Source organism: Vanellus vanellus (genome assembly GCF_965231255.1).
Source record: "Vanellus vanellus genome assembly, contig: HAP1_SCAFFOLD_44, whole genome shotgun sequence".
Classification (NCBI taxonomy): Eukaryota; Metazoa; Chordata; class Aves; order Charadriiformes; family Charadriidae; genus Vanellus; species Vanellus vanellus.
This window is the reverse complement of record NW_028127957.1, coordinates 1,697,895-1,718,287: the sequence shown is the minus strand read 5'-3', so window position 1 is coordinate 1,718,287 and position 20,393 is coordinate 1,697,895. Positions and strand designations below refer to the sequence as shown.

The window sequence follows — 20,393 nt, the reverse complement described above, 5'->3', positions numbered from 1 at the left end:
GTTTGGTGTATCACTGCATCTAATCCTGTAGACACTCAAGACAGCCAGCAGAGAGCACGGAGCACCTCTGGGAAAGTGAGTCCTCTCACCTGTCTTTGGCACTGTCTTATGATTCAATAAATAGCCCCAAAAGAGTGCCTATATCTCTCCATTTCCAACAGAGAGCCTACACGAGAAATTTAAACTACATTTCTAACCTTAGGGTGGCTAAACTTAGACCACACAAATCTTGATCATGAAGAAAAACTCTATGAAAGACGTATGTTGTATATCTCAGGAAAGTACACGAAGGGTTAACAGCCCATTTCCACCTTTTCCATCTACACTCAATTGTTGCAGGGAGTCACCACGTGTGTGACAATATATGTAGAATCATTGAATCATAGAATCATAGAATTGTCTAGGTTGGAAGAGACCCTTGGGATCATCGAGTCCAACCATCTACCCTACTCTACAAAGTTCTCCCCTACACCATATCCCCCAACACCACATCTAAACGTCTCTTAAACACATCCAGGGATGGTGACTCAACTGCCTCCCTGGGCAGTCTATTCCAATGCCCGACCACTCTTGCTGTGAAAAATTCTTTCCTAATGTTCAGTCTAACTCTACCCTGTTGGAGCTTAAAGCCATTCCCTCTTGTTCTGTCATTAATTACCTGTGAGAAGAGACCAGCACCAACCTCTCTACAGTGCCCTTTCAAATAGTTGTAGAGAGTGATGAGGTCTCCCCTCAGCCTCCTCCTCCTCCAACTAAACAGTCCCAGCTCCTTCAACCGCTCTTCATAGGATTTGTTTGCTAGGCCCTTCACCAGCTTCGTTGCCCTCCTCTGCACTCCCTCCAGCACCTCGATATCTCTCTTGTATTGAGGTGCCCAAAACTGGACACAATACTCAAGGTGTGGCCTCACCAGTGCTGAGTACAGGGGCACAATCACCTCCCTACTTCTGCTGGACACGCTATTTCTAAGACCAGCCAGGATGTCGGTGGCTTTCTTGGCCACCTGGGCACACTGCCGGCTCATATTCAGCCCCTTGTCAATTAGAACACCCAGGTCTCTTTCTGCCAGGCAGCTTTCCAGCCACACCTCCCCAAGCCTGTAGCGCTGCACGGGGTTATTGTGGCCCAAGTGCAGGACCTGGCACTTGCCCTTGTTGAAACTCATACCATTGATGTTGGCTCAATGATTCAATCTATCTAAGTCTCTCTGTAGAGCTTCCCTATCCTCCTGGGAATCAACACTCCTGCTTAACTTGGTGTCATCTGCAAACTTGCTGATGATACACCCTATGTCCTTATTGAGATCATCAATAAAGACGTTGAACAGAAATGGTCCCAACACTGAGCCCTCAGGCACACCACTTGTGACTGGCCGCCAGCTGGATTTAAATCCACTGAGCACCACTCTTTGGGACCTTCCAGTCAGCCAGTGCTTGATCCAAGGGATTGTATGCTCATCCAGGCCCTGCGAAGCCAGTTTTTCCACGAGAATTGTATGGGGGACAGTATCGAATGCTTTTTGAAAGTCCAGGTATACAATATCAACAGCCTTTCCCTCGTCCAAGATTCTGGTATCTTGTCATAGAAGGAGATCAGGTTCCTCTGGCAGGACCTGCCTTCCATAAACCCATGCTGACTAGGCCTGATCCCCTGGTTGCCCATTATGTGGGTTTTGATGGCACTCAAGATGACCTGCTCCATGACCTTCCCTGGTATCGAGGTTACACTGACAGGTCTATAGTTACCTGGATCCTCCTTTTTGCCTTTCTTATAGATGGGTGTTACACTTGCCACCCTCCAGTCCATTGGGACCTCCCCAGTTAGCCATGATTTCCTGTAAATGATGGAAAGCGGTGTGGCGAGCACGTCTGCCAACTCTTTCAGCACTCTTGGGTGTAGCCCATCCGGTCCCATAGACTTGCGTGCATCTGTGGGAAACCTCGGCTGGTCCGAGGGATCAGAATACGAGTTTAACATTGACCTTGAGCAGATATCCGTGTACCCTTGAAGAGACTGGGGAGTCCTGAGAAGAGCTAAGTAAAAGGATAAGGGTTGGCAAACATCCTGGCTTTGACCAGAGCATGAACAGTGTGTGATGTGAGAGCGTATCGGGCAAAAGTAGAATGCTGAATATATGCATAGATAAGCACCTGGGTAAAAGAATATAAAAAAGCACTGCTTGTTAAATAAAGAAATTGGATTGCTGCAACTTGATGTCCAGTGTCGTGTCCATCCCAACAACAACTGGTGACCCCGACGTGATTTTAAGGAAGAAGACGACTGGAAATAGTCGTGGGGATGGACCCCAGTGAAGCTGAGGACAGCGGGCAGAGCTGTTAATGGATCCGGATCATATTTAAGAAGACACCTGTAGTAGGTGAGCCACCGAGGACATGGGAGGGAAGTTAACTAAGGAGGAGCAGACTATACTCTCCACATGGATGCTGTGGTTGAAACGGCAAGGTGTAATCCTCCCTGAAGTGACTTCGCGAAAAATGTTATTGCGGGAAAAGAACTGGGAGTAAAAGTAACATCGGTTACAGCATTTAGTATAACGCAATGGACAAAGCTAGGGCAGACTTTATTTGAGGAAGCAACGCGCGGCTCAAAAACGGCTGTTGAGTTGTTAACTACGTGGCGACTTTTATTAGAGACATTAAAGAACTTTAAGGAGCAGAGAGATTGAGCAGGAGGGAGTGAACAGCCGTCCGCAGCCCCTGCGCTGTTTGTCTCTAAACCTCGTGTTGATGATTTAAAGGGGCAGGAGATTGCTGCTCAGGAAAATAAAGGACTGCTCCCGATGAACACAAAAGATAAACAATATAAATATGTATTACCTCGCGACCAAGTTGCAAGTGAAGGTGCTAACCGATCAGGATTTGTATTGCCTAGAGACCAAATCAAAAGCAGTGAAGAGGTCCAAAAGACCCCTCCGGAGGAGGTGCTCATGCCTTGTGAACCTCCTAATCCACCCTTCCCTTATCCACCTTTGCCCCCTGAATCAGACAATGAGGAGGAAAGCAATTTGATCGACTTGGGCAATTCTCCTCCAGTTTCTGTCCCTTCTGCCCCACCTCCCCCTTGTCCTTCTCACACTGATGTAAAATCACAAATAGAACAAGGGGGTCCTCTCTGTTGTTCAAAGTATCCCCGAACTTGGGACTTACTACCAGTTCAAGTGACGGTTAAACCCCAAAACCCTGTCTGATTTTGGAGGGAGGTGAAGCAAAAAGCGATGGAATTGGGTGAATGGGACTTGTCAGAGAAAATACCTGTTTCACTTTCTCATGCCGGGTCTCCTAGTACTGAAATTGCCGAACCTGCTGCTTTTCCTGTAGTATACAATGACCCTGCATCAGGGCAGCCCCATGAACATATGCCCTGTTCCTGGAAAGTGATTCAGGATTTGCAGAACGCTGTTGCTCAGTACGGCCCTAACTCTCCTGCAGTAATGCAACTCATAAGATTGCTGTCCTTAGAAGCGATGACTCCTTATGATATTCAACACCTCGCTCAGATTATTTTTCAGCCGGTGCAGTTAACAGTTTTTAGAAGCATTTGGCAACAAAGAGCTGAGGCACAAGCTGTGGCTAACTTACAGTTTCCGCAAGGGGACCCTCGCTATGGTAATGGCGCTGAAGTATTAACAGGGACGGGTCAATTTAATAATCCACAGCACCAGGCGCAATGGCCCCCCCTTGTGTTAGAACAAGTGAAGCAAGTAGGAATTGAATCATTAATCCCTACTGCCGAGTTGGCAGAGCCAAAACAGAAATATACCACTATTAAGCAAGGTACTCGTGAAGCATTTCTTCTGTTTGTTGAAAAACTGCAGGCAGCCATTGAGCGACAGGTGTTTGGCACTCACCTCCGTGAGATGCTACTGAAACAGCTAGCCCGAGATAATGTGGACTGCCAAAAAATAATTGAAGCTTTGCCAGGTGATCCCACCTTAGAGGCAATGAGAACCGCATGTGCTAAAGTTGGGTCTATGGAACATAAAATGACTGCACTTGCAACAGCAATGGCAGCAGTGCGTGTGCAAAGCCTAAAATGTTATGGGTGTGGTCAGTCGGGCCATGTAAAAGCAGAGTGCCCTAGAAAGAAGCCACAGAGAACTGGCCCTCAAAAGCAGAGTACAGGAGGTGCTGCAAGCATGATGTGTCATCGATGTGGAAGAATGGGACATATTGCTAAGCAATGTCACTCAAAATATCACTTTAACGGGCAACCTATACCATCGGGAAACGGCAAGAAGAGCACGAAAGGCTGTGCGCAGACACAAATACCCCGCCTCAACAATCCGTTCCTGGGAGTAGTGCAAGAGCAACCCTCTGTGACAGGCTATCAGGAGAGACAAGAGGGGCAGCCGGGATGGATGTATCCACTGCCGACGCAGTGACAATAAGTACGAAAGAGGTACACAAGGTGCCCCTGGACGCTTGGGGACCAATGGGCAAAGGTTTAAGTGCCTTACTGATAGGAAGATCTCGTACCACCTTACAAGGCCTCATGGTACGTGTTGGAGTGATTGATGCTGATTACACAGGACAAATATGTGCCATGGTATCAACAGCTACACCACCTGTGACTATTGAGAAGGGAACTCGACTTGCTCAGTTAATCCCATTTCAAAGTTGTGTTCCACAAACGAACAACGTTACACGTGGTAATGGTGGTTTTGGCTCTACAGGAAAGCCACAAGTCTATTGGGTGCAAAGAGTATCTAATCAACGCCCACAAATGCATTGTGTTCTTGAACTTAATGATGCCACCCCCAAGAAGATCCAACTGCTGGATTATTAGACACTGGAGCAGATGTGACGATCATCTCTTTACGGGAGTGGCCTGTTGCTTGGCCATTAACCTCCAATGCCTTGGGAGTGGCAGGACTCGGAGGAGTTGCCAACAGTTATATGTCCACTAACCCTATTGTGATTGTAAACTCAGAAGGGCAAAGGGCTACAGTGCGGCCATATGTGACCTCAACTCCTTTAAACCTATGGGGAAGGGACTGCTTAGGCCAATGGGGAGTTCGCATAACTACGGATTTTTAGTCGGGGCCACTGTATTGCAGGGTGTTTCTCAACCCACTTTAGCTCTAAAATGGCTAACAGAAAAACCGGTGTGGGTTGATCAGTGGTCCCTTGGCCAAAAGAAGTTAACGGCCCTGCAGTCTCTGGTAAGGGAACAACTTGTTGCAGGACACATAGAGGCCTCACATAGCCCTTGGAATACCCCAGTATTTGTTATCAAAAAGAAATTGGGGAAATGGAGATTGTTGCGTGATTTGAGAAAGATCATTAGATGTCATGGCAACAATGGGAGCACTACAACCGGGATTACCTTCGCCTACTATGATACCTACGGGGTGGGAAATTGTTGTAATAGATTTAAAAAAAAAATTTTTTTACCACCCCTCTGGCAGAACAAGACAAAGAAAACTTTGCATTTACATTTCCCTCTGTGAATAACATGGAGCCTACCAAAAGGTATCAGTGGAAAGTGTTGCCACAAGGTATGAAAAACTCACCTACAATTTGTCAATGGTCTGTAGCAAAAGTGTTGACCATTTACCTTTACAACCACTGATTAAATTGGGCATACAGATAACCTTTGGACAAAAAAATCTCAGTTGTAGAAACCCAGTGGAGGGCCCCACGGTGTTCACAGATGGGTCAGGAAAAACTGGAAAAGCTGCCATTGTCTGGAGACAAGGAACACAATGGTGACATAAGATCGAACATCAAGAAGGTTCGCCCCAAGTCATAGAACTACGAGCGATGACCATGGTGTTTCAGAGTTTCCCCGGCCCAGTCAACATTGTGACAGATTCAGCTTATGTGGCCGCTCTGGTACAATGTTTAGATAAAGCTGTTTTAGGTAATGTAACTAATGAATTACTGTTTGGTGTATTGAAACTGTCATGGATAACAATGCAGAGGCGACAGCAGGAATATTATGTGATGCACATTAAAAGTCATACCCAGTTACCAGGATTTATTGTAGAAGGCAGTGCACAAGCTGATGCTTTAGTGTCTGCAGTGGCCCTGGGACCTGTGCCCAACGTTAAACAGCAAGCGATAGCATCGCATAGTTTTTATCATCAGGGACATCGTGCTTTGAAACGTCACTTTAATCTTAGTAATACTGAAGCCCGCAATATTATTGCGGCCTGCCCCGATTGTCAAGATGAACATGTACCTGTATATTATGCCACCAACCCATGAGGATTACGCGCTTTACAGCTTTGGCAAACTGATGTCACACATATTACTGAATTCGGCCATTTGAAGTATATACATGTATCAATGGATACCTTTTCTTCTGCCCTCGTAGCCACTGCTCACACTGGAGAATCAGCTCGAGATGTCTTACGCCATTGGCAGCGTGCATTTTCTGGTTTAGGTGTCCCACAACAGATCAAAACTGATAACGGTCCTGCTTATGCATGGCAAAAGGTAGCTTGTTTTTTACAACTCTGGGGCGTGACACATGTCACAGGCATCCCCCACTCACCCACGGGTCAGAGTATTGTTGAGCGTGCACACGGGACTCTAAAACGCCTTTTACAAAAACAAAAAGGGGGAATGATAGGGGAAAGCCCTGAAGCACGATTAACTAAAGCTGTATATGTATTAAACTTTTTGCAGTTTGCTGACGATACTCCTGCTGCGATGCCACCCCTTCTTCGGCACTTTGGTTCCCTTGTGACCCAGGAACGGGTGGGTCCTGGAGCAAAAGTGCTGCTGCGAGACCTCAGGACAGGACAGTGGTTGGGTCCGCATGACTTGATCACGTGGGCAAGAGGTTATGCTTGTGTCTCCACAGATCACGGACCACAGTGGGTGCCGTCCAGGTATATTCGTCCATACCTAAAGTTTACAGACAACGACTCCTCACGTGAACTCACAGGATGAAGGCTTTGCACTTGATCCTGGCATGCGTGACTCTAGTTACTCATGTCTCGGGATTTTGGATGCCCGCACAAGCAAAGACTAATGCGTGGGTCACCCTAGCAAACTTAACGGGCCAGGACACACTTTGTTTGTCAACCTCATCACCAGAAAATCTTTTCTCAACATGTCTGCTGGGACAGCCCTTAGACACCTGGCCTGTGCCGGAGTTAGAGTCTCTGAAGCACTTGACAAAAGGGGGTGATGCAGTTGATAATTGGGATGCCTGGGTACCCTATCTGCAATACAGTAACCTCAAACCACAAGAACTAGAATTACTGGGTTCTGTTAAAATGGATTACTGCTTGTATTTTAATTATAGTGGCAAAAATCAGTCAAACATTCAATGTATTAATTCTAGTCTGATTGTTTATAGAAATGAATCTGCTTGGTGCAACTACACATCAACTAATATCTCTAAATCTACTAATCATCCTCTTAGCTTGCCAGCGGGAATCTTTCTCATTTGTGGACATAGAGCATGGCCTGGTATCCCCTCTCATATAAAAGGGGGACCCTGTAGTTTAGGAAGATTAACCTTACTAACACCAAATACATCTATGATTGTGTAACACTATAGGTGCCCAAAATGAAGTGCTCATGCATTCAAAAATAGCTGCGATGACAATGTACAATTTTGGAACCTGGAGAAATAATCATGGCATTCTTTTTAGGCCCCAGAGTGCCGTCAGCTAAAGCACTCGCTACGCATAACAAGCTTGGGTGTTGGCTGGCTAAGCAATCTAATGCTACATCTTCAGCTTTTAGTAGTTTACTACTAGATGTAGACTCAGACATGCCACACTGCAGAATCGAGCTGCAATAGATTTTCTGTTGCTGGCTCAAGGTCATGGTTGTCAAGATTTTGATGGGATGTGCTGCATGAACTTATCAGACCATTCTCAATCCATTCATGCACGCATACAAGAGTTAATGGAATGAATGAAAAAATTAAAGGAAGAGGATGGGTTCTTCTCTTTTGATCACCTTTTGCAAAACTGGGGACTCTCGGGATGGCTGGTTTCAAAGGTCAAAGCAGGATTAATAATATTGTTGATAGTTGTAGTTGTGCTAATGATGGTGCCATGTCTCATCTCCCTACTGCACAGGGCCCTGGAGCAGGTGATGGAGGCGGCATTTGTAGCACAAATACAAAAAGGGGGAATTGTGGGAAACCTCGGCTGGTCCGAGGGATCAGAATGCAAGTTTAGCATTGACCTTGAGCAGATATCCGTGTACCCTTGAAGAGACTGGGGAGTCCTGAGAAGAGCTAAGTAAAAAGATAAGGGTTGGCAAACATCCTGGCTTTGACCAGAGCATGAACAGTGTGTGATGTGAGAGCGTATCGGGCAAAAGTAGAATGCTGAATATATGCATAGATAAGCACCTGGGTAAGAGAATATAAAAAAGCACTGCTTGTTAAATAAAGAAATTGGATTGCTGCAACTTGATGTCCAGTGTCGTGTCCGTCCCAACAACGACACCTCCCCACACGGGAGTTGATGGGAATATTTCCTCAATCCACACTAATGTGTTTTAAGAAACCAGAACCTGTGGAGATCTCTGGGAACCAAGCCGTGGCACCCCACCAGCCACCACCTCCGGGAGAAGACTGCTTGCTGCTGGAGTCCTTTTGGGCTCATCCCTGCTGCAGGCAGAGCCTCCTCGTGCAGATGCAGCAGACACCAAGTCCTCTGCCACACATCAGTGGTGTGAAATCCCTTCTTCGAAGAAGAGGGAGCAAAGCAGACGCGCTCAGGGGTTCACCGGGTTCAGGCTGGAGGCGTTTGCTCAGCAAGGAGCACCCAGGGACGGTGCAGTTGTCAAGCACAGGACGTTTCTCCAGGGCAGACCTCGGGTTTTAGCTAATATTCCTTCATTCCCAGCACTTGGAGTAGGATAACTTCTATTCTCCCAATTGTCACAGAATTGACAAGAGACAAAACAAGCTCCTATTGATACATGGCGTCTGTCACCCCACGAGACCTTAACTCTGCCCCTTTAGCAAAGAAATTCGAACCTGCAGAACAGAAAACTCGGGAGCGACTCCCAGCTCATCCCAGTGCCAAAGGCTGTCCTAGACCAGTAGGAATTCAAAAACAGCTGATTCTTACCAGAGCTTCATGCAGGCGGTGCAAGGCATGCTCGAGGTTGGCTCTTTCCCCTGGCACGATCTTGGAGCAGGTATCCAGGTTTGTTTCGAAGTCTCCCCAGGGCTTCCACACCAGCGACGCTCCCTCTTCTTCCTCTTCCAACCGGGAACTGTCCTGCAGGTCTTGGATCTCCGTCTGAAAGTCGCTGCTCATGTTGACGTATCTGAAATCGATAAGGCAGAGGAGGTGAGGAAGGCAAGTTGGGAACAGCACGATAGCACACACCCGCTTTGAAGGAAGGGACGCGTCAGGTACGGCAGTTATTTCTCAGCACAGCATCACCAACTGCCCTCTAACAACTCCCACAGCCCCGTCTCGGCACCAACAGTGTTACCGTGCTGCCCTTCAAGCCCTTTTGTGCCCCATCAGGCAAGAAAATTGGGTATTTCTTCCTCAAAACCTGATCGAAATGGCAAGATCTACTCCAAGACTGATGGCCAGCAGAAGAAGAGCTGCGACTGCAGGCCAAAAAGAGCGTCAGAATGTTGTGTAGAACACGGGAGTCCGGCAAACAGCATCATGAGGTCAGCCTGAGTGGCAAGCCCAGCCTGGGCTAGCACTGGCCATTTCTGGCCAGCACGGGGGGATCCTCCGGCCAACAAAAACCCTCCGTTACCCTCAGCAGCACTGTGGGGCAGTGGGAGAACTGGTTGAGCCATGGGGAGAAGGACAACAGCAACAACGAGGGCTGGCCGAGCCCCAGCACCAAACCAACCACGCACCCGCTCCTCAGCCCCGTTTCCCCAGGGGTTACGGTTATTCTGACCGCTGGGCCAGAACTCACGGCCCAACTTGGATTTTAGGATTATCCTTCATCAGCCAAAACCCAAAGTCCCCGTCCATTCTGCCCGAAAGATATATAAAAAAAAATCCACTCAAGATAAAAATCTTTCCGCTGAGACCATCCTTTAGCCTCACGGCACTCATCATCGCACACCACCCACTATTCTCTTGGAATTTACCTGCTTTCAATGAAATCTCTCACTGGACATGTAAGCTGTGGAGATGGACCCTCCGGATCTCCTGGCACAGCTGCTCCTCACCCAGCTCAGAGTCGGCCCCACAGGGATTGAGCCGTTTGGGGCTTTTTCCAAGCCAAAGCCAGGAGCGGAGCAAAACCCCGGTGGGCTGTTTCCATCCCCTCTGCTACAACAGCAATCCCAAAGGAGAAAGGCACATCCTTTTTCACTTTTCCAGACTTTCATTGGAAGGCAGGAGCCTCTGAACAAAATAGTTTAATCACCGTCAACCATGCTCACATTGCGTAGACTTAACTGCATGTCTAGCAGGGAAATCTCTGCCCCTCATTTAGCGGCAAAAGGTGGGAACTGGAGAAAAATCCCCAGCGGGACATCAACCCCGGCATCATCATGATAGAGCCTGAAATAAGAGAGGCGGTTAAGATCCCTTCTCCTTTGAGCGGCTACGTGAATTGTATCCATTGACAGAAGCATACAAATATTAGTTTCAAAGTTACAGACGTCAATTTTTAACCACAACACCAAAAAAGAATGACCTGCATTAAAACTCCAAACGTGTTTTTCTTCCATACTGTGCTGGAATTTCTGAATAGTCCTGTTTCCTGCATGGAAAAATGCATCGTTTCTGGATAACAAAAGGCAACCTGAGCTTTTGGGGAAGGTGAGCTCCAAAGTGCTGCGGATCGATCTTTCCATCCGCAGGAGGAAGACAGCAAAGGCAGTCAAAGCTCCCCAGCACAGCATCCTTACTGCCTGCCTGTTCCTATAGCCCGGGAGATCCTCGGAGCCTTCCCACAGGGAAAGGGAGGAGTGGGCAGACCCCCAGGGCAGGGTGGACCAGGTAACAATTGTCACCACTTTCATTGCTTGCCGAAGAACAATGAAATTCGTCCATCTGAATGAGACAGCAGGTCCCTTCCCTGCCATGGTTCAAGAGCTGGAGGAAAGGCACCTCTCCCAAGGCTGCATTGGGACAGCACTGCTGCACAGAAGGACAGAGAGTATAAAAATCTCTTTATTTCTTCCAGGGCAAAACTTGCTTTGTCACTCAGTAAAGGACAAGCTGGCCGGGCAGGAAGGCGGCACAGCCGTGCAGAGGGCTGTGCGGTCCCTGTGCCCAAGGAAAGCGGCCACTGCGAAAGCAGAGGGAAGGATGTGTCTCATCCGCAGCAGAGAGATCCGAGTCACAGACTCACTCTGCAAAAAAAAGAATTACCATAAAATTAGCTAATGGCTTCCCAAACCTCAATTCAGGGCCTGCCTCTGTGATTATAATGCAATGATGGTCTTAACAGGCAGGCAGCTCACCAGGAACGAGATGGAGAGTGACCCCCGTATTGCCCGGGTAACCTTTCGATGAGGCAAATCCATTAAGGCTCTCTCAAATTGTCGGTTCTTTACCTCCCCACGGGGAACTTGTGGCCTTTTATTGTCATAGTGTGTGACCAGAACAAGCCCGGCCATTCCTCATTCCATCCTTAAAAGCCTTCAGCATTTCACTCGGGTTACCTCCCTGTCCCGCTTCCGTCCCTCAACAATTCTTAGGAGGGAGACTCAGAAATTAGGTCTTGTGGTTCTCACTGAAACACCCATTAATTCATACAACCAAAACCCAGCCAAATGAAAAGGCTATGTTACATCTCAGCCCTGAGGGAAAAGAAATGTGCCCAACGAGGTGCTAAAAGGCGCTCTGGCAGACCTCCACCCCCACCCCCCCCCCAAACTGCAGTTTTCTCTAGAAAACTGATGAGTTTTCTTCCTCTGCGGCCTTAGCGAGGCTGTAGATTTTTCCACCCTGCAGGGAAAGAAACAATCCTCAAAAGCAGATGTTATTCTGCCTGCAAGGAAAGCTTTAAAATAGGCATTCTGCCTTTAACAAAAGAAAAATAAAGGGAACATCTGAGTTTGTTTCTCCATGAAAATAACACTTTGCACTTGCACAGCAAAGCAACACTCATTAACCAATCTCATAAAGCTTCGCAGGCATTAAGAAACACCTGCGTACACCCTGTAAGCACACGTGTAAAGAGGAATCGCCATTTCCACACCGCAACTATATCAAACCGCACTATTTCCCTCACAAGCCGTGATGGAAATGGGCCACGCTCCCATTCCTCAGCTCCAGAGCTCTGGCAATGTCGGGATCATGCCAACCCTCAGCCGCTGCGGGCATCAGTTCTTCCAACCACCCGCTGCAGGGTCAGCGACAGGAATCTGGGAGCAGGAAGGGGATTGTACCACCCAGGCTCCCCCAAATCCCCCGCACTTAAGAGGAATGCAAATCTCAGGCTCCCCTAAGCCACCAGATTTCACATCGTGACTGCCGCAGTAACATCAGAGCAGTTTTTAAGCAGCACCGACAGGGTTTAACCTCCTCGTCTGAGAAATTCCCTGTCCTGAGGGCTGCCGGTCCCCTCGGCCCAACGCAGGAGGCAGCAGCAAACCCCTCCGGAGAGGGCAAGAGGCGCTTGGAAGAGTGACATCCAGCTAATAACCAAAAAGCACTTAAACCAACCCCAAACTTTGGAGACATTTAGTCCCCGAGCCAGACGCAGCATGTTGCTCAGTAAAGCACACTTCCACAACTCCCCTTAATTAACTGTGACCTCCAGAGCCTCATCTCTGAAGGCGAGAAAGTCGTTTGGTTGACTCTTGATGTCCCTTTCTGTCCCACAGGCAACGAGACACCAAGTATTTCCACTTGAGAGCACAGTTCCCCTTCCACGGGCACCGAGCTCGCTCTGCAGCTTTGGATTACCACCGACCTTCAATGTAACAAATTCTACCATTCTTCCACCCCTCTTTCTTGGGAAAAGACAGAGGGAACGAGACAACTCCAAACCGCTCTCTTTTATTTGATTTGCAGTGATCGGACAACCCCAGCCCTTCCCGCTGCCTTAGGCTTTGGGAAACAATTCAAGGGTCCTCAGCCACCAGTAAGAAACGAGCTGTTACTCATGGGCGAATCAGTAGAAACACCAGCCCTGATCATTAGGAGAAAGTCTCATTTTTCAGTCATGGATTTTCACGGGTTTTGTTTTCAGGCCACCCAAACAGGGCGCGCTTTTATAGCCATCAGCAATTAAATTCTCTGTCCCCTCCAGAAAAGCCTTTTCCTAAAGGCGCTCTCCTTCCAAGGGCAGACCCACAAAAAGAAGCCCACACTGCTTAATCCATTTCACAGAGAATTTCAAATGCAAACAACAATTAAACAGGATGTATTTTCCCCACTTCAGGGAAAGCCAGTAATACAGACCTTTGCAACATATTTAGCAAATCTATCATTTTAATGCCTTTGCATTTCCCACTTCCAGCTGGAGAGCAGGTTGCAAGGACTCATAACAAAAAACAAACCAACAGAACATATTCCTGTCTAGGGTGTAATTTTATGATAGTGAAGTTCCTGCAAAACAGAGGTGTTATGATTGTTACCGTCTTCTTCAGCCTTATTGATTTGAACATCTTTTTACAGGTACAAAGAAACAAGAAACAGTTTTGAGGTACCAAAAAACCCCACTTATTCACCTCTGTACCCCAAAGATTTTTCAAGACATGGATTCTGCCACCAATACACAGCTGCTAAATATCCCCGGCTGCTGCCTATCTGTAAAAAAACCTCCAAAATACAAGAGAACGCTGAGCCCGGCGCGCTGACGGTGCTGCCAGGGCTGTGAGTCGGAGCTGGAAGGAGTCGCAGCCCCTGAGGTTGAAATCAGCCCCACGTTTAGGCACAACCCGGGGTTTTAAGCCTCGCTACAAACCAGCCCCCGCTTTTGAAAAAAAAAAAAAAAAACAACAGGGAGATTCACCTCGAAATGAACCACATTCTCGATGCTGAAGGGGCACTGGTCCATAGCCGCCGCCGCCCTTAGGGCCAGTTCCATGGGGCTTCACTTGACCTGGAGCAGAACTTGCGGGCGTGAGGACAATGACTTCCCTAAACAAAACCTAAAAAAGGAAAAGTTAAATAAAATTAGCTTAACTAAATAAAATATAAATAAATAAATAAATAAATAAATAAATACATAAGTGACTGTCTGCAAAGCCCGTGCAAATACTACAGACGTCAGTAATGCAGCTCGGTTACAAATGCGCTAAGCTATAAAACCACTCTGTGGAGATCTCTAAGTGTCCCGGGGAAGTGTTCGAATCTTACCCAGGAGCGCCCTTCTGGGGGGAAGAGAGGCTCAGGCCGCCGACGGGTACCCGAGACCCGGGCAGGCTGTGAGGGTCACCTCCTCCACTGGTTCACCACGGGGTCTTCCCTCGCCGTGCCATTGGCCAGGGCTGAGCCAATCAGCGGAGCCGGTGTTGGGCTGTCAGTCACAGCCATCCGGGGGCGGGGCCGAGGGGCCCGAGGAGGGGAGGGCCTGAGGGGATACAGAGGGGTGTGGGTCACAGCACCTTGAGTTGGAATTGCCTTCGTGTGTGGGAGAGGAGTCTGTTAATTTAATCTTGCGTGTATAGGCAGGGCCTTGAGAGTGCTACTGTGCTGGCCTCAAGTCTGTGGGTGTCTGCTTTTCTGTGTGTTTGTGACTGACCTTTCTTGTTTCTTTGAGTCAGGAAAATCTTGATATGTACTCCGGAGGGAAGAAAGAAATACAAAGAACTGAGAAAGACAGTGCTGCCAGTCAAAGGTTAGTTCTGGTTTTAAATTGTCTCAATTGTCTTCTAGCCACAAGCCTTGTTAGGAATTCTCGGGCCGCAAGGGGCGCGTGAGCAGCCCCTCCTGAGCGAGCGTGGAGATGGGCAGGGGAGAGGACAGGGCTGTTTGTTCTTGCTGTGAGCAGGGGACAGTGGGTGGAAGCTGCTCTGTGGACATACAGTGAAGAGCTGCCATCATGGTACTTGGTGGGAAGTCCCATGAGGAAGGAGGCTGCGTCAAGAAAGGCCGTATTAACTGCATGTGTGCAGTGACGGAAACAGCTTCAGGGTGCCGAGGCCACTGCTCGTTGTGATTAAGGCAGTGAGTGAGATGGTCCTTGTGGGTGCTTTCCAAGTGCCTCGGAATGGGGCAGGACTGCTCGTAGGGACAGAAAATGCTGTGGCAGTGGTTGAGCTGCTCAGATCTCGACAGTCCTACTCTTGTGGTTTTTCATTCTCCTTAAAAGAGTGGGTGTGTGCTTTTTCACTTGTGCTGGGCAGTGATTAAAAAAGAAAAAAACAAAAACTCTTGAAACTTCCTGTGAAATTAGGGGTGGCTGAGACACATTACATTTCTCACCTCTTTCACTAACTATGCTGCTTTCTCTGAAACTTGTTTGTATCCTTATTCTAAATGGTTTGGCTTCAGTAGAGCCAGGACACCCTAAGATCCAGTTTTGGGGCCGGTCGTCTCTTGTCAGGCAGAGATGTCCACATCGACATCCATGAGTGATGGTTTGGAGATGTTTCAGACCGGTGGTAATGACAGTAGAAGATACTTTGTATTAGCTCTCATATACTTTGTATTATACATAGTATAATACTTTGTTATTATATTATATTATAATACTTTGTATTAGCTGTCAGCTTTCTTTGCAACACAGTGTTTGTGGGTCGCTGACAAGAGGCTCCTGGAGGTGTTGGCTGAGATTCTGTAATGGGAATTCTTTTGTTCTGGGGCTGAAGCCCAAATCGCCCTCTCATGGTGTGCGACTACGTAAGCTCTTCTTAAAAGGGAAGATCATTGCGGTAGCAGGAGAGCCTGTTTGGCAGGTGTAGTAGTTTGGGGACAGAGTCGCATTGTGGGCTGGGCCTTCGGGGGTGGGGGCTGTTTGTGCCCTGAGCCCTTGGCCCAGTGCTCACAGCTGGAACAGACCCTGCAAAATCCTGCTGGAAGGAGCTAGATGAGGGACCTGTGGCCGAGCCGGGGCAGAGGAAGAACCCCTGGAGCGGCCTGGGGACCTGCGGCAAAGCTGCCTTCAAATCAGCTCTTCCCAGGAGGCACTGAGTGCTGTGGTTCTCCTTCAGGAAGCACGGTACGCACCAAGCACGGCCAGAGCTGTTGCTGTGCCAAGAGAAGACTTCCCGCCATGCTGGGGCTGATGGTGACAGTTCCCACCAGCTGTGCATCTCAGGCAGGTGCTGGTAAGATGCCACAGAGGGGGCACCGCCTGGCTGTCACTTCTCTTGCAGGTTTAAGAGCAGAAGAGAGGCAGGATGGGAGGGTGCATGAGGTGCAAAAGCTCATCAGACAGCTGGTGCAGTAGTGATGAGAGCAGAAGGAGATGCAGGTGATGTGGCTGGGACAATGCTTCTGAGGTACCATCTGCCAGACAAACACAGCGACAGCCGGAGATGTTGGGATGTCATGGAGCAGGTGAGAAAGGTGCCTGGGAGAGGGGAGAGCCTGGGGAAGTGGGAGACAGGGATGGAGGGGCAAAATCTTGGGGGTTGGCAGTAAGGGTGCTCCTGCTGTGCAGGTGCTTGTGAGGTCACTGGTGGCTGAGCAGGATTTAAGGCAGGAGAAGGCCCTGGTTTGTGCAGCTGCTTGTGCTGCCACAGCTGGGCGAGTAGGTGATAGTGTAGAAGGTCACACCTGGCTTTTTCATGTGCTTGTGCTGTCCCATGTGCCTGAAGAGGTGCCTGCCTGAGAGCAGGAGCAGGACCTGGCTTGTGCAGCTGCTTGTAATGTCATCTGTGTCTGAGTAGGTGTTAGGGCAGGAGAAGCCTCTGGCTTGTTCTTTCAGGAATTACACAGCTGCCAGTGAGACTGTGGTAGGAATTATGTGTGTACCACCCCAACAGGGCTCAGCCCCAGGTTGCCCCTCGCAGAAGACGAGTTGCCAGTCTGCTGAGTAACTCGGTGGTTTATTTACCCGACACGAAGAGCAGCTCGAGCTGTTGCCTCCAGGGAGGGACCCCTACTGCAGATTGCGCACCCCAATTATACCCTTACAGACAGATTCCCCAGAAAATACTGCCCATCACCCAATGCCCAAGTGCAATCGCTTCATTCTGGTTGGTGGTCTCTTGATTTCTTGTTTTTCTTGGTTGCTGGGTGGCCGCCTTCTGAAGTTACCTCATTCTCTCAGAATTGTCTCCTTGCTCCTTTTGTGGAAGGAATCACTGATGTTCCCTTTCTCAGCCAGGGTCAAAGGCTTCTTTCCAGCAGTGTCATTTCTCCTTCCAGGAAAGCAGCTGGGCATGAGAATTGTCTTGCCTTGTCCCATCGTTAGGCAGGACAACCAGACAGTGCCAGGGAGGGATCTCCTTTACCCCTGAGGAGGGAAGGGATTCAGCTGAGTCAATTGAGGCACCTTTTGTGGTGTTTTCAGTCCTGGGGATAGGAGGGGACTTGGTTCCCTCCCATGCACACCACAAATCTGTCAAAGGAGGTGGGATTCCTCTTGCCTCAGCTCAGGTGTGCACAACACAGCTGCCCTCATGGGAGCTCCTTGTCTGGGCTCTGCTGCTAATGACTGGAGGTGGAGGGCAGTGGTGAGCTGCTCAGACACAAACACCTGGTGACATGGGAGGTACTGAGTTGGTCCAGGGTACGTGCAGGGAACTGCAAGCTCTAAGGGAGCAACTCTGAGAGACGGGGCAAGATCTAGGGGCATCTCCTTGGAGGTTGTTGGGAAATTCCTTTGTCCAACTGAGATGACAGCAGATGCCAAAATTTAGAGCAACTGCACCTTTTGCTACTCATTATGTTCAGGGCTCCATCACTCATAACAGTCACTTGGAAGGACAAACGCGAAAGCCTTCCCCCAACACCTTCCTCTATTTTTCCCCAACTTTTATTGCTGAGCACGACGTCCTATGGTGTGGGATATCCCTTTGGTCAGTTGGGGTCAGCTGTCACATCTGTGTCCTCTCCCATCTTCTTGCCCACCCCCAGGCTAGTTGCTGGTGGGTCAGCATGAGAGGCAGAGAAGGCCTTGCTGCTGTGCAAGCCCTGTTCATCGACAGCTAAAAGTGCGTTGTGTTATCAGGACTGTTTTGGTCACGGATCCAAAACAGGGCACCATTTGGGCTGCTGTGAAGCAAACTAACTCCGTCCCAGGCAAAAGCAGTGCCGTAAATCCCATCCTACTCCTGCCGCAGCAGCCACACGCAGCGGAGAGGAGTGTTGGAGCATGCTGGAGGGGCCGATGCATTCCAGAGGCATTCGATGCCCTCTCTCGTAACTGCCCAGCCGCAGCCCATCCCTAAACCCCACCTGCCCGGACGGGCTGCCAGTGGCAGAGACATGCTGGTGCAGGGGGCAGTCGGGATTTTTGGAAAAGGACTGGGGAAAAGGGGGATCGCTGATTCCCAGGACAAGATGGGAAACCTATTTCCTCTCTACCCAGCTGTGCCCCCTCCCTGCAGGTGTCATAACACACCTTCACGTGACGCAGGCTGATGGCACAGGGAGGTCACCCCAGCAAAGCAGCATTGCCAGGACTTCCTGGAGAGGCCTGGGCACTGCTGGGCACTGCTGAGGGGCTCCCTACTGCTTCCCTTCAGATCTGCTGCACAGCCAGGAGCGGGGTCGGGAGGCAGCGGGGCTGTGCTGGGGGACCCTTGCTGACAGGCAGAGCAGGAGCACGTCGGAGAGTTTTGGGCAGGGAGCTGCAAAGAGCATCCCTTTTCCCTGAGCTGAGGGCAAGCAGCAAGCGCGAGGGAGGGCTGCTGCACTGTGGCCGTTAGCTTGGAGCTGAGCTGCTTGTTCCCCATGCATTCCCAAAGTGAGTGCCGTTCTTCTGCAGCCCTCGAGCGAGCGGGTGGCTTGCCAGCTCCTGCTTAGGAACACGCGTTGTAGGGGCTCAACACTAGGCGTCGAGTCAGGGATCAGTCCTGAAGGGACTGCTTTCTGTTTAACTAATGCTGAGTTTGGGCTGCGTGTGTATTCTCCTGGAGTGACTGGGCATCGTGATCGCATTTCTCGCAGCCAGCCTGCCGTCATTGCCAGCAGAGAGAACCAAGTGCAGATGGAGAGGACACGGAGAGGCAAGTTTTCTGGTGTTGGGGGGAGATTGCCAATAAAAGGCGTGCATGGCCCCAGAGGGAGAGGGATGCCACGCCTCACACGACAGCCAGGAGGACTAGTGCTGGGGAGCTGCAGAGGGTAGGGGTCAGCCCTCTTCAAGCCTGTGTCATCGTTTGCTTTCCAGGTTTAAGTTGCAGCCATGCAGGAGAGCCATCCCCTTTGGACACTGTGGCTGTAGGGACTCTGGAGGTCCCCAACACGTGCCATATGGTTTTCATGAGCTTGTTTGCCTCATTGCAGGCCTCTGAGTGGGGAAGACGGCAGATGCTGAGTGCAGCCCGCATCACTTTGCTTGCCCTTACAGCAGACCTGAGGTGCAGTCCTCTCCCATCCGCCTGAAGGGGCTCAGGGCTCATCCCCCCTTGCCATGGGAAACGGCCCCACCTCCCCCGCTTCTTCTGCCAGCCTGGGAAGCTTTGATCCCAGATGCACACGGGAGGCCAACCTGCCCCGTGCTCATGCCGCCTCCTCCTGGTGTCTCTTTGCAGTGCGCTCCCCCCGTGTCCAGGCAGCTCCCTCAGGACCAAGGAGGCGGGCAGGCAGGCACCAGCTCCTCCAGCCAGGCCCACCGTGGCCCTCCCATCCTCTGAAAACTGCAAGAGAGCACCACAGGTACGTGCCCTGCCTTGCTTTAACTGCTGTGCTGTCTGAGACTCGGCAAAGGCCTCTTTGTGCAGAGAGCCATCCTGAAAGGATCCCTTGGCCTGCATTCATTGTCACCTCCTTCAGATCTGCTTCACGACAAGGAAGGTGCTGCACGCCCTTCCTGCCTTTTATTCCCCCCTGAGTGGTCAGGGAACACCTTACTGTGGACAGGGGCTATGGAAAATGTGCGAGTCCTTTCCAGGTGGTTGGCAGTGGAGGTCTTGGTCACTCTGCTGTGTTTTGCCAGGACTTGAGGAGCCTGGCATGACTCCACGGCCCCTGATCTGTCAGGGGCAAAGCGCTGCCGACCGAGCGGCTGAGGCAGGGGCACCAACACGGGTCAGAGCCAAAGGAAGCCCCTCCAGGAGCCAAGACTAATCCTGCCTCCTGCTGCGTTTCCCTGCCCTCCAGGAGGTCAGGAGCTGTCTGCAGAGTGGGACGGGTTGAAGATGCCGTGACAGGAGCGGCAGGAACAAGCGAGGGCCGAATGGGGGGCGTGGGAAGCCTGGTCTGCAGGGGAGGACTGACAGCTGCCCCAGGTACAGGCAGCCATTGACAGCGCTGAGACAGCAGCCACCCTCTCTGTCGCGGCAGCCGGGGTGGCAGGGGGTGGGAGCAGGACTGACCCCCAGGTGCAGGGCAGGGCTTTGCCTGCTCAGCCCCGTGCAGGAGAGGTGGGCGGCAGGGTGCGAGAGGCAAA

General features: G+C 50.1%; 1 protein-coding gene across 1 annotated transcript in view; it reads right to left on the bottom strand.

Moving 5' to 3' along the window:
* The window catches only part of LOC309684815 (E3 ubiquitin-protein ligase TRIM36-like), a gene marked incomplete at both ends in the record, with an annotated part of 212,212 nt that extends 198,269 nt beyond the window's left edge, over window positions 1-13,943 (bottom strand). The window contains 1 exon segment of the mRNA XM_082500674.1: window positions 13,899-13,943. Coding sequence (XP_082356800.1) covers window positions 13,899-13,943 — 45 coding nt within the window.
* Window positions 13,944-20,393: the final 6,450 nt, after the last annotated feature.